Source organism: Rhinoderma darwinii, chromosome 4 (assembly GCF_050947455.1).
Source record: "Rhinoderma darwinii isolate aRhiDar2 chromosome 4, aRhiDar2.hap1, whole genome shotgun sequence".
NCBI lineage: Eukaryota > Metazoa > Chordata > Amphibia > Anura > Rhinodermatidae > Rhinoderma > Rhinoderma darwinii.
The window spans coordinates 308729894-308743791 of record NC_134690.1 but is presented as its reverse complement, the minus strand read 5'-3'; the positions used below and the strand labels follow the sequence as shown (position 1 = coordinate 308743791).

The following is a 13898-nucleotide window of genomic DNA, read 5'->3' as shown; positions in this document are numbered from 1 at the left end:
CCATAGCTCCGTGTCATCCATAGCTCCGTGTTATCCATAGCTCCGTGTTATCCATAGCTCCGTGTCATCCATAGCTCCGTGTCATCCATAGCTCCGTGTTATCCATAGCTCCGTGTGACCGGAGCAAACGAGCAGATATGTCATAAATGTCAGGTAGATTGGGGTTCCACCTCTGGGACCCGCATTCACTACTATGGGAGTTACGGAAACAGATCAGACAAAGCCGGAGGTGGGACCCTCATCTATCTGACATCCTATGGATACGTCATAAATGTGTCTGATGGGAAGACCCCTTTAATGAGTATATCAGTAATAGTATAACTAGCAAGTACCAGCCGCTACCCCTCCCCCCTCATTGCAACACCAAGTAAGGCCCCATGCACACGACCGTATTTTCATCTATCCCGAAAAACTGTCCATATTGCATCGGTATATACGGATCCGTAAAAAAAAGAGGGAGGATGCAAATGATGTCATCAGCATGTTGCATAGCAACGCTTCCATAAATATGGTCAGAGTACGGATGCGTATCCATAGCCACCCATATTTACGGAAGCGCCCATAGACTTCTATGGGAGAGTCCCTGCTGTAATTACTGATGAAAAATACGGTCGCGTGCGTGGGGCATAAGAAACTGCAGCTGCATCCCCCTCCTCCCTGTTTACAGTTTTTCACTAGATGGAACTTGCACGATCAACGATGTATCCAGTGAGTCGGCGCTCATTTACACGAGCCGACGCACGCTGTACGGGGATGAGCGATGGTTAATACGATGGTCCGTGCTCGTACAGTTTACGTATTGTCGGCAGCACATCCCCTGTTTGTACGCTGTGGACAACGAGGATTTTTTGGGACGCATAAAAGATGTGATCAGCTGACCAATGAGTGCAGTTTATCGTCTGATCGTCGCTGCTTGTGATCGAAAACAAGCGCTCGTATGATTATCGGCATTGGTAAAGGGGTCTTAATGTCAATAAAAGGTTTTTTTTTAATATCACAACGTTTCTAAGCATTTTCTATAGAACTTGTTAGAAACCCATCGAGCCTAAAATAGACCCATCCTGGAACCCAGGGGTATAAACAGGCTTTTCTTTACAGCCCGAGGTCTTGATGACGTCATTGAGACCGCGCGGTGATCGTGTATTATAATTATTATAGATTGTGGGAGAGCAAACATCAGGATATAGTTTTGTTGGCTTTAGCGATGGTTTGAACATTTGGTGTACTTCTTCTATTAGCCACAAGGGGGCGATACATAACCTGGAAGAACGCAGTGCGGGAGCCTTTTGGTTTTTCTTGGCTTTTATATTGTGGGGCTATTATATAATCTATACCAGTGGTTCCCAACCGGGGTGCCGAGAGCTGTTCAGGGGTGCCGCGGCTCATCCACGGCAAAAAAAAAAAAAATAATCGAATTTTTTTTTGACATTTTTTTTTTTTTTTGCTACAAGCTCCGCCCCCGACGTTGTAGCAGGCGTGACGCGCGGACGTCTGTTACAAGCACCGCCCACAGCTTCCCACTAGAAGCCTGACGGAGGGAGAGGAGCCATTAACACTGGGCAGGGTAAGTGCGGTTTTCTTTACTTTCTTAGCAGTTGTGTGAGAAATGGAGCCAGGGGAATGTGGGTAGTTGTAGTTCTCTCCTCTTATACCTCCTCCCTGTAATGTCCTCTGATATCCCATAATAACAGTCTGGACATGCTGGGAGTTGTAGTCCTCTCCTCTTCTACCTCCTCCCTGTAATGTCCTCTGATATCCCATAATAACGTCCTGGACATGCTGGGAGTTGTAGTCCTCTCCTCTTATACCTCCTCCCTGTAATGTCCTCTGATATCCCATAATAACGTCCTGGACATGCTGGGAGTTGTAGTCCTCTCCTCTTATACCTCCTCCCTGTAATGTCCTCTGATATCCCATAATAACAGTCTGGACATGCTGGGAGTTGTAGTTCTCTCCTCTTATACCTCCTCCCTGTAATGTCCTCTGATATCCCATAATAACAGTCTGGACATGCTGGGAGTTGTAGTCCTCTCCTCTTATACCTCCTCCCTGTAATGTCCTCTGATATCCCATAATAACAGCCTGGACATGCTAGGAGTTGTAGTCCTCTCCTCTTATACCTCCTCCCTGTAATGTCCTTTGATATCCCATAATAACAGCCTGGACATGCTGGGAGTTGTAGTTCTCTCCTCTTATACCTCCTCCCTGTAATGTCCTCTGATATCCCATAATAACAGCCTGGACATGCTGGGAGTTGTAGTCCTCTCCTCTTATACCTCCTCCCTGTAATGTCCTCTGATATCCCATAATAACAGCCTGGACATGCTGGGAGTTGTAGTTCTCTCCTCTTATACCTCCTCCCTGTAATGTCCTCTGATATCCCATAATAACAGCATGGACATGCTGGGAGTTGTAGTCCTCTCCTCTTATACCTCCTCCCTGTAATGTCCTCTGATATCCCATAATAACAGCCTGGACATGCTAGGAGTTGTAGTTCTCTCCTCTTATACCTCCTCCCTGTAATGTCCTCTGATATCCCATAATAACAGTCTGGACATGCTGGGAGTTGTAGTCCTCTCCTCTTCTACCTCCTCCCTGTAATGTCCTCTCTGATATCCCATAATAACAGCCTGGACATGCTAGGAGTTGTAGTTCTCTCCTCTTATACCTCCTCCCTGTAATGTCCTCTGATATCCCATAATAACAGCCTGGACATGCTGGGAGTTGTAGTCCTCTTCTCTTATACCTCCTCCCTGTAATGTCCTCTGATATCCCATACTAAGTCTGGACATGCTGGGAGTTGTAGTCCTCTCCTCTTATACCTCCTCCTGTAAACTTTCTCTGATATCACATAACATCCTGGACATGCTGGTAGTTGTTGTTCTTATACCTCCTTATTTATTCCTTCCCCAGGGGTAATCACACTTTCTGTCTGTGATGGTCCCTTTACTAGAGGGGCAGATGGTTATTTTATCGGGGGGCGGGGGGACTGAGGCTGATGGTGGCTTTACTGAGGGGTCATTATAATGTGAGTGGGGGGCTGACGGTCATTACTGTGAGTGGGGGGCTGACGGTCATTACTGGGAGTGGGGGGCTGACGGTCATTACTGGGAGTGGGGGGCTGACGGTCATTACTGGGAGTGGGGGGCTGACGGTCATTACTGTGAGTGGGGGGCTGACGGTCATTACTGGGAGTGGGGGGCTGACGGTCATTACTGGGAGTGGGGGGGCTGACGGTCATTACTGGGAGTGGGGGGCTGACGGTTATTACTGTGAGTGGGGGGCTGACGGTCATTACTGTGAGTGGGGGGGCTGACGGTCATTACTGGGAGTGGGGGGCTGACGGTCATTACTGGGAGTGGGGGGCTGACGGTCATTACTGGGAGTGGGGGGCTGACGGTCATTACTGTGAGTGGGGGGCTGACGGTCATTACTGGGAGTGGGGGGCTGACGGTCATTACTGTGAGTGGGGGGCTGACGGTCATTACTGGGAGTGGGGGGCTGACGGTCATTACTGTGTGTGCGGGGGCTGACGGTCAGTACTGTGAGTGGGGGGGCTGACGGTCAGTACTGTGTGTGGGGGGCTGACGGTCATTACTGGGAGTGGGGGGCTGACGGTCATTACTGTGAGTGGGGGGCTGACGGTCATTACTGGGAGTGGGGGGCTGACGGTCATTACTGTGAGTGGGGGGCTGACGGTCATTACTGGGAGTGGGGGGCTGACGGTCATTACTGGGAGTGGGGGGCTGACGGTCATTACTGTGAGTGGGGGGCTGACGGTCATTACTGTGAGTGGGGGGCTGACGGTCATTACTGGGAGTGGGGGGCTGACGGTCATTACTGTGAGTGGGGGGCTGACGGTCTTCAAGTGGTTTCCGCCTCTGATCTCCCATTGAAATTAATAGGAGGCAGAAAAAACCTGCGGCGCTCGTTTGGTGCTTTTTTGTCTGCGGTTTTTGCATTCGCTTCAACGGCTTAAAAAAAATGTGGGAAAAAAATAAATAAAAAAAAGTCAAACAGCGCTGTCAATTCAAAATCTGCATCAAAATTCGTAAATGAATTTCGAGGCAGACTTTTAGTTTCTGCCTTACAAAAAAACGTTGTGTGAACATAACCTAAGAGTGTACTGCTTGTTTTTCGCCATTTTTTGTCGTTTTGTAAACAATTTTTGGTAGGGGTGCCCTGAGAATTATTTTTTTTCCCTGGGGTGCCTCGAGCCTGAAAAGGTTGGGAAACTCTGATGTATACAGTCGTCCTGGTGTATCTGGCAGTTTTGTAGAGTTCAGTGTATAATCATTGATAGATACGGTGACGCTGACATCACGCCGGGCAGCACGTGCGTCCTCATGAATTATACAGGATACAGACAATATTATTAAAGAGGAGCCGACATTTCTCCTGAAATGTATGTATTAACCCTTTCACGACCAAGGACGAAAATGCACGTCCTGGTCGGCTGCTAGTTCCCGCACCAGGACGTGCATTTTCGTCCGCATTTCAAACTGTCACTCTGTGTAAACACAGAGTGACAGACGCGCGCTGACAGCTGTCCTAGACAGCTGAGACATCAGTCTCGCCGGACAGCGGACCATCGCCGCTGCTTTCGGCAGTTAACCCCTTAAGTGCGGCGACGGATTGCCGTCGCCGCATTTAAGTGGCTTGAAGCACATCGGCAGCCCCCACGAAGTGATCGTGGGGGCTACCGATGCTTGTCACGGCAATCGGAGGTCAGATAATGACCTCCGGGTTGCCATGCACGGAAGCCTCGGAGGAACAGCCTCCGGCCGTTCCTCCTCTGCTTCCTGTCAGTGTGACAGTCACGTCACAATGACAGTTGGAGTACATTACACTACGTGTGTAGTGTAATGTACTCTAGCAGCGATCAAAGCTGCAAGACTAAGTGTCCCCTAGTGGGACAAGTAAAAAAAGTAAAAAAAAGTAATAAAAATGTTTTAAAAAAAGTGTAAAAATAAAAGTTATAAGTTCTATAAACACAAAATGCTTTTTTTCCTATAATAAGTCTTTTATTATAGAAAAAAAATGAACACGTTAAAAAAGTACACATATTTTGTATCACCGCGTTCGTAACGACCCCAACTATAAAACTGTAATGTTATTTTCCCCGCACGATGAACACCCCAAAAAAAATCAATAAAAAACGACGACAGAATCACAATTTTTTTGGTCACAACCGCTCCCTAAATAAAGAATAAAAAGTGATCAAAAAGTCGCATGTACCCGAAAATAATACCAATAAAAACTTCTATCCGTCCCGCAAAAAACAAGCCCTTACACAGCTTTTTTGACTAAAAAATAAAAAAATTATGGCTCTCAGAATATGGTGACACAGAAATTTTTTTTGTTTATAAATAAGTCATTTTATTGTGCAAACGCTAAAAAAAAGGAACAAACCTATATACATATGGTATCGCCGTAATCGTACCGACCCGCAGAATAAAGTAACAATGTCATTTATAGCGTACGGTGAGCGCCGCAAAAAGAAAACCTAAAAAACGGTGTCAGAATTCCTGTTTTTTGCTCAGGATTGCAATAAAAATTAACAAAAAGTGATAAAAAAAAAAACGCACGTACCCCAAAATGGTACCAATGAAAACTACAGATTGTCCCGCAACAAATAAGCCCTCACACCGCTCTATTGATGGAAAAATAAAAAAGTTATGGCTCTTGGAAAGCGGGGAGGGAAAATCTAAAATCAGAAAGCAAAAACTGGATCAGTCCTGAAAGGGTTAATTCATTTCTAATGAAAAAAACGTATGACCACATGTGGGGTATTTCTGTACTCGGGAGAAATTGCTTTATAAAAAATGGTTGTTTTTTTCCTCCTTTATCCCTTGTGAAAATGAGAAAATGCAACATTTTAGTGGAAAAAATGTTGATATTAATTTTCGCGCCCTAATTCTAATAAACTCTGCAAAAGACCCGTGGGGTCTAAATGCTCACTATACCCCTAGAAAAATTCCTTGAAGGTTTTTCCAAAATGGGGTCACTTTTGGGGGGTTTCCACTGTTTTGGTCCCTCCAGTGCATTGCAAATGCGACATGGCACCGAAAACCATTCCAGCAAAATCATAAATCCAAATGGCGCTCCTTCCCTTCTGAGCCCTGCTGTGGGTCCAAACAGCAGTTTATTACCACATATGGGGTATTGTCGTAATCGGGAGACATTGCTTTACAAATGTTGGGGTGCATTTTCTTCGTTATTCCTTGTAAATAAAAATTTCTATGTTGTTTCAGAAAAAAAGTAAATTGTAATTTTTACAGACTAATTCCAATATATTTAGCGAAAAACCTGTGTGGTCAAAATACTTACTATACCCCTAGATAAATACCTTAAGGGGTCTAGTTTTCGAAATGGGGTCGTTTATGGGCAGTTTCTATCGTTCTGGCAGCTCAAAGCTTCTCCAAATGTACAGTGGGGCCTAAAACATTTTCAAGCAAAATATGAGTCCTGAAAGCCTCCAGGTGCTCCCTTCCTTTGGGGCCCTGCCGTGTGTCCAAACAACGCATTAGGGCCACAATGTGGGTATTTTTGAAAACAGGAGAAAGAGGGTGATAGATTTTGGGGTGTGTTTCTTAATTTTCATGTTCGCTTTACAAAGAAATCGGTCTTCAAACAAATACTTTTATGAAAAAGGTGAAATTATATTTTTTTTTCACCTGATATGCATTAAATTTAGCAAAAAACTGTGTGGTCAAAATACTTACTATACCCCTATATAAATACCTTATGGGGTCTAGTTTTCTAAATGGGGTCGTTTATGGGGAGTTTCTATCGTTCTGGCAGCTCAAAGCCTCTCCAAATGTACAGTGGGGTCTAAAACATTTTCAAGCAAAATATGAGTCCTGAAAGCCTCCGGGTGCTCCCTCCCTTTCGGGCCCTGTCGTGTGTCCAAGCAATGCATTAGGGTCACAATGGGGGCATTTTTGAAAACAGGAGAAACAGGGTGATATATTTTGGGGTGTGTTTCTTCATTCTCATGGTCGTTTTACACAGAAATCGGTCTTCAAAGTGATACTTTTATGAAAAAAGTGTTTTTTGTTTTTTTTTCACCTGCTATGCATTAAATTTAGCAAAAAACTGTGGGGTCAAAGTACGCACTACACCCCTAGATAAATACCTTAAGGGGTCTAGTTTTCTAAATGGGGTCATTTATGGGGAGATTCTATCGCTCTGGTAGCTCAAAACCTCTCCAAATGTACAGTGGGGCCTAAAACATTTTCAAGCAAAATATGTGTCCTGAAAGCCTCCGGGTGCTCCCTCCCTTTCGGGCCCTGTCGTGTGTCCAAGCAATGCATTAGGGTCACAATGGGGGCATTTTTGAAAACAGGAGAAACAGGGTGATAGATTTTGGGGTGTGTTTCTTCATTCTCATGGTCGTTTTACACAGAAATCGGTCTTCAAAGTGATACTTTTATGAAAAAAGTGAAATTATATTTTTTTACGCCTGCTTTGCATGAATTCTTACAAAAAAACTGTGGGGTCAAAAGACTTACAACACCCCTTAATAAATACCTTAAGGGGTGTAGTTTTCAAAATGGGATCACTTGTGGGGGTTTCCACCATTCTGACACCTATGAGCCTCTGAAAACCTGGCTTGGTGCAGGAAAACAAAATGTACTTCAAAATGTATAAAATGATTACTAAATTTGTAAGTCCTCCAAATTGCTCAAAAAAAAAAAATTTTTTTCAAAAGTGCTGCCAAAATAGAGTAAAGAGATGGAAATATATATTTAATTAAAAAAATTGTACAGTATGTATGTACATATGTCACATATTGCAGTTAAAAATAGGGAAAAATGATAATTTTTACAAAATTTCTTCAATTTCTCTATTTTTTAATTAATTTCCGCAAATCGTATCAGTCTACTTTTACCACTAAAATAAAGTACAACATGTGACGAAAAAACAATGTCAGAATTACTTGGATATTCAAAACTTTCACAGAGTTATTCTCTGATAAAGTCAGACATACCAGATTTGACAAATCTGGCTTGGTCATTAAGGTACAAACATGCCCGGTCATTAAGGAGTTAATAGATAACTTGGTGTTGCCATTCTCCTCATCAAAGGTCGTGTCCCTACAGTCTCTCTGTCAGCACTGATTGGACGTTGTCAGTTTGTAGGGATACACCCCCAACTGGTAACACACAGCTGTCAATTCTTACATTTCCAGGAGGAATAACAGAGAAACGGCACAAAGCAGAGAGTCCTAAGAAAAGTTGCGCACTCGACTGAATCTTTCTTCTCCTCGTCTATCGTGTGTGTTGATTTTATACATTTTCGCTGCTGCGTGTCTAGAGATCATATGGATTATTAGATGTTTTATTTCTGTATATTTGTACTGCGTTGTTGCAGCTCATCGTCCTCCAGCTGCGGCCTTTCATTTCCATGACGACTGCTCCACTTTTCCTTTGCTCCAGTTTTAAATTTCCCACCTTTGTCTGGATTACGGATTCTCTGTAAGGTTCTGTGCACACGACCTATTTTCAGGCGTTTTACGCCTCGAATCACGCCTGAAAAGACGGCTCCATTACGTCTGCAAACATCTGCCCATTGCTTGCGGGATCTGCTGCGGGTAGCTCTTCTGTTGCCGCATTATTAAATAGATCATTGATGTCGCTGTTCTGGTAATTGATGCCATGAGGATCTATTGTATTCATTGATGCAGCGTGCGTTAATTACTGACATCCGGCAATCTCATATCTTCACCGTCAATGTCATCACTTTCTTGTCACTTGCATTGGTGGCATCAGTCAGTATAAAACCGCTCAGTTTATCCTACGTCACCTGTGATTCTGCTGAATTGTCACCGTCTCTTATCTGCTTAACTGATTGTATGACTCTCAGCAGCGTTTTACATCATCATGAAACCACCCCAGAAAAGCTTGTCCCGCAGGAAGTCGGCGCAGCCGCAGAAGAAACCTGCAGCTCCTCCTCAATCTCCGCCAAGTAAGAGAAAGTTGCACCTTGATCATCTTATCACTCTCATTATATATTTTATTTTAAAAATGAATTCCAGATAACCTCGGGTCGTGTAATACTAGATTGTAATCCGTTTCTCAGCTTTATATCTTAGAGGGTTCGTTTCTATGCAGGTAAAAATCTGTTACATACAGAAATTTCTGTAGCACAAGGCCGCCACTAGGGGGAGCAAACTGAGGACTGATTTATATAGGCACAACAGGAGCTGTATGCATGTGCACAATCGTCTCCCCCTAGTGGTGGTTGCAGGAAGCACGTTACTATATGGCTCTGGGAAGGGAATCTGAGAACACAGCTCACACCCATGAAGATATATTATGAAATGAGGGATCTAAGAATTTCCAACCTGCAGTCCGACCGCTCTATTCATTCCCTATGGGATCTACGGAAATAGTCAAGTTTGACTGCTCCTTGCCCAATTATGCACTCTGCCGTGAGCGGCTCCGCGCAGGCAGGCGCGATGTTGTGACGTCAATTTCTGAGCCTTTTTTCTACTCCGTTTATGCAGCGTGTGGATGAGACGTGTTTTATCTCATCCACTTTGCTGCTACTGTATTATGCTGCCGATTTTTCCGCATTATAATACAGGTATATGCCGTATTTACGTAATGTGTGAACTGACTCTAACCCCTCCACCCACCCCCCCCCCCGCCAGTCCCCGCAAAAATGTTCTTGCATCAAACCGGTCCTCGGTGCAAAATAGGTTGGGGACCACTGCCATAGAGAATGACTTGAGTGACCACCCTCTGGGACCCGCACTCTTGTTAACAACCGGCAGCGATCCGGCATTTATCACCTATCTTGTGGATAGGTGAAAAATTATTTTCATGGTACAACCCCTTTAATCAGGTATCAATAGGACTTGATGGACCCCAAATTATCAGTCATAGAAAAGTATTTAAAATTTGAACGTCCACATTTATATCCTTTTTTGGTCCAACATTCTGTGCTGATTAATTTCTTAATGTCGTTTTACAGCAGTTGGAGCACAGTTTTCTGAAACGGATCTCAAAATCTCCTGCGTAGACAGTTACATGGTATAATTTTGTCTCCCTGCAGCCACCACTAGAGGGAGCTCACTGCATACTGTTTTGTTACCAAGTTCAATGTACAACCATATACAATGAGCTCCCTCTAGTGGTGGCTGCAGGTAGCATGTTATGTTTTAAATCTGTTTACCTGATGTTCCTTGGGGGACATTAAGGTAATAGGCCATGTTCACACAGGGCAGATACGCGGCGTAAAAGTACACAGCGTATTGGCCCTGGGCACCGGAGGTAATTCTGGCTGAAAAATTGCAGTTTTTCGGCTGGAATGTCCATAGAAGGTAGAAAAAAAAACCATACTTACCCGTAGCCATGGTGACGTGTCCCTCTGATGTTCTGCAGCAGTCATATGGGATGAGACATCATCCCTGGAGGCCGGGTTGAACGCAGGAGCAGAGAGATCTGGGTAAGTTTGGCGGTTTTTTTCCGCTGCGTCTGGATGAGATTTGTTTGAATCTCCTCCACTCTTCTGCTTCTGTATTACGCTGTGGAGTTTCCGCAATGAAATCGGTTGCAGAAAATCCGCCGTGTTTACGCTACGTGTGAACCCGGCCAGACAGTGAATTTCCATGTAGCGGGAGATTCATTTTCAGCTGTGATTATGGATTTCTTTCTTACAGGTAGAGGGGAAACAAGTCACAGACCGAGCACGCAACGAAGAAGACGCTACCGCCCAGGAGCCCGTGCGCTGATGGAAATAAGAAAGTACCAAAAATCAACCAATCTGCTCATTCAGAAAACCCCGTTTTTCCGCCTGGTGAGTGGATGTGTCCTCTGCGGCTGCTCCTCTTTATTGTCAGTGATATTCCCCTTTTATTCTTGCAGGTGAGAGAGATCTGCCTGAAGTATTCCCGCGGCGTGTTTTACTACTGGCAAAGCACCGCACTTATGGCGCTACAAGAGGTCAGTATCTCATACAATGCACTGTCCATGTAACGCATGGGTCAACCAGAGAGGGAGCTGCTCTTTGCAGTGATTCACTACTCAGCCCCCGCCCCCTCTAACACATCCATATGCCCTAGCGGGACATTTGCATAGGGGTTGTGATGCATTGTGGGAGTTCCAGAGGCCAGGACCCCCCCCCCACCATCACTCTAGCTAACAGCTCATAAAAGTGAAATCTGATCAGTCCTTCGAGCTGTGTAGTAAATTATACCGGGAGTGCTGTCACTTTAAGAGGGACTAATGCTCTTCTGTATCCACAGTCAGCTGAGGACTTCCTCGTGAGTCTCTTTGAAGATTCTTACCTCTTCAGTCACCAGGCCAATAGGGGCACTCTCTTTGTGAAGGACATGCAGCTCGCACGGAGAATCCGAGGCATCCCGTATGAACTGTGATAACGCTGCCGTTTTATCTCTCAAGATTTGATGAAGAATGATCACGTGTAAATAGTTTTATATTAATGGAGAAAATCTATTGGGAAATACAAGTTTTACCATTGCATAAAAGATCCAGTTTGGAAGAGTAAACCGGCTTTAGCGCCCCCTCCTGACACTGGTTACAGTGGAGTTTTTTTCTTTGTTACAACCAATATGGCTGCCGCTGCAGTTTGCAGGGTGGTAGTGCAGTCGTTTTTCTGTCCAGCTATGTAATTGGTTATAGAGGTCCAGGATGTAGCACAGAAAATGACCACAAGGCGGCACTGCTGGACAAAACCGCTAACAAAGACGCTGGACACAACCGCTAATGAAACCTGATTTGGCCGACCTTCTAATTGTTCTGCTGAGTTTATGATCCGCTTCCTGTTTTTATTCTGTGAAGATTTGTTAATTTTTTCAAATAAAAAAAAAATGTATATTATAACTTTGATCTTCATCATTTTAGACTAATCTTCATAAGGGCTTGGATATGATCAATGACTCCAGCTTCGCTGTAGTTCAATACTCTTGCTCTGTCCCACCCCCATTCTTTACACTGCAGCTATGCTTGTTCAGAGTGTTTGCTGTGTGGGTTGGTTCCAGAATTATTTGGGCAGTGACACAATCTTCATGATTTGGGTTTTGCTGCCACCACATTGGATTTGAAATGAAACAACTGAGATGCAATTGAAGTTTAAACTTTCAGGTTTATTTCAAGGGGTTAAACAAAAATCTCCTGTGAAAAGTTTAGGAATTGCCACCATTTTTCTACACAACCTCCTCATTTCAGGTGATCAAAAGTGATTGGACAAATTAACATTACCATAAATGTTTTTTTTAATACTTTGTAGAGAATCCTTTGCAGGCAATGATGGCCTGAAGTCTGGAACCCATGGACATCACCAGACGCTGGGTTTCCTCCTTTGTTTTTTTTGTTTTTTATATTTCAAATTTTTTATTTTCAAGAAAAGAAATGGGGATACAGAAAAAGAAAAGGGGGTGACATGGGTACATAAAAAGCCCATGAGGGCCGATCATTTCAACCTATATTTCAACAACAATAAGTAAATATGCAATCAAAGTCCTCCCAACATAGTACCATCAATACACTACAAGCATTAGTATAGCAAGACAGGAATACCAGCATTACACCCTCATCCGCCCCTCCATCACCCACATCTCAGTCAATTCTTAGTAACGATTGATTCAAATAGGGAAGTAAACGAAGGGTAGAAGGACAAAAGGAAGGGGGGGGGTATAGGGAAAATCTTAAGAGGGAGAAGGGGAGATGTTCTCCCCTCACTCCCCCCCCCCCCACAGCACATCACAGACCAGAGAGAACTCAAGAGCTCCCTGGTTCTCCACTAATCAGTTCACCCATGGCCCTCTTGTATCTGTCCGACTTGCAGATGTCAAACCAATAGAACCAGGTTTTCTGAAACTGCGTTGCTCGTTCGGGTGCGGAATGGAGCAACTCCTCCATTCTCCGAATTTCGTGAATGCGCTCCAGCCATTGTCTAGTCACAGGAGGCTCAGAGGATCTCCAACCCCCCGGAATACAAGCCTTAGCTGCGTTCAGCAAATGTCTCACTAACATCTTCCTGTAGCGCCCCACAGGTATATCGTGGTGGTGCAGCAAAATCCATGCCGGATCATCTCCCAGCGAGATTCCTGTGATCTCCAGAATGATATCTTGAACCTCTGACCAATAGGTGCGAAGGTTCTCACAGCTCCAGAATATACGTAAAAGCGTTCCCTCTTCTCTGCCGCATCTCCAACATAAAGGAGAAACATCCGGGAACATTTTATGTAGCACATGTGGGACTCTGTACCAACGGGATAGTATTTTAAAACTGGTTTCCTGATAGGCGTTACTAATAGACGCCTTATGTGTGAGGAGCATGATCTTTTCCCTTTGCTCTTGTGTTAGAGTAATCTGAAGATCTCTTTCCCATTTCGTAATATATGGTGGGATGAAATCCTCAGCAGGAGTGAGCAGCACGCAGTAAAGATTGGACAGGGCCCGTCTCACATGCCCCGTTTGAGAACACAAAGTTTCAAAGGAAGATAGAGCTCGGTCATAGGAAGCCGGTGTAGGTAGTCTTGACAAGTAATGAGTCAATTGTAACGCCTGCCATTGGGACGCGTCCGGGAGACCCTCTGGCTGGGAAAGCTCTTCTCCATGCAGCCATGCATTGCCCCTATAAAAATGACTTACTCTAAAATGCCCCTGCTGTACCCATATCTTAAAGGTCTGATCTGACAGACCTGGGCCAAATTCCGGGTTACCCAAAACCGGAGTGAGGGGTGATAACAGTTGTGATATTCCCTCTCTACTCCGCACCTTTCTAAACACCTGTAAAGTTGGATATATGGTAGGATGATCACGAAATTATTTTTTTCTATATAATATTGCTTTTAGTATGTCATTAAAATAAATTTTATTTATTTGTGTTGTACTTTTTCTTTTTCTTTTTTTTCTTTCTTTTAC

At 44.3% G+C, this 13898-nt stretch overlaps 2 protein-coding genes across 4 annotated transcripts in view; both read left to right on the top strand.

Annotated features, from left to right (window-relative positions):
* The window catches only part of LOC142759925 (histone H3-like centromeric protein A), a 212641-nt gene that overhangs the window by 117677 nt on the left and 81066 nt on the right, over positions 1 to 13898 (top strand). The gene's annotated exons all lie outside the window — the stretch shown is intronic.
* LOC142761185 (histone H3-like centromeric protein A) lies at positions 1275 to 11852 on the top strand. Of its 2 annotated transcripts, none has more exons than XM_075864380.1 (5): positions 1275 to 1564; positions 8872 to 8970; positions 10670 to 10806; positions 10875 to 10952; positions 11255 to 11852. In XM_075864380.1, exons 2-5 carry the CDS (start codon positions 8886 to 8888, stop codon positions 11384 to 11386), a joined length of 432 nt encoding a protein of 143 aa, XP_075720495.1. In that variant the 5' UTR covers positions 1275 to 1564; positions 8872 to 8885; the 3' UTR covers positions 11387 to 11852. The 2 variants fall into 2 exon arrangements, with proteins under 2 accessions (XP_075720495.1, XP_075720494.1); XM_075864379.1 differs by having other exon boundaries at positions 8869 to 8970.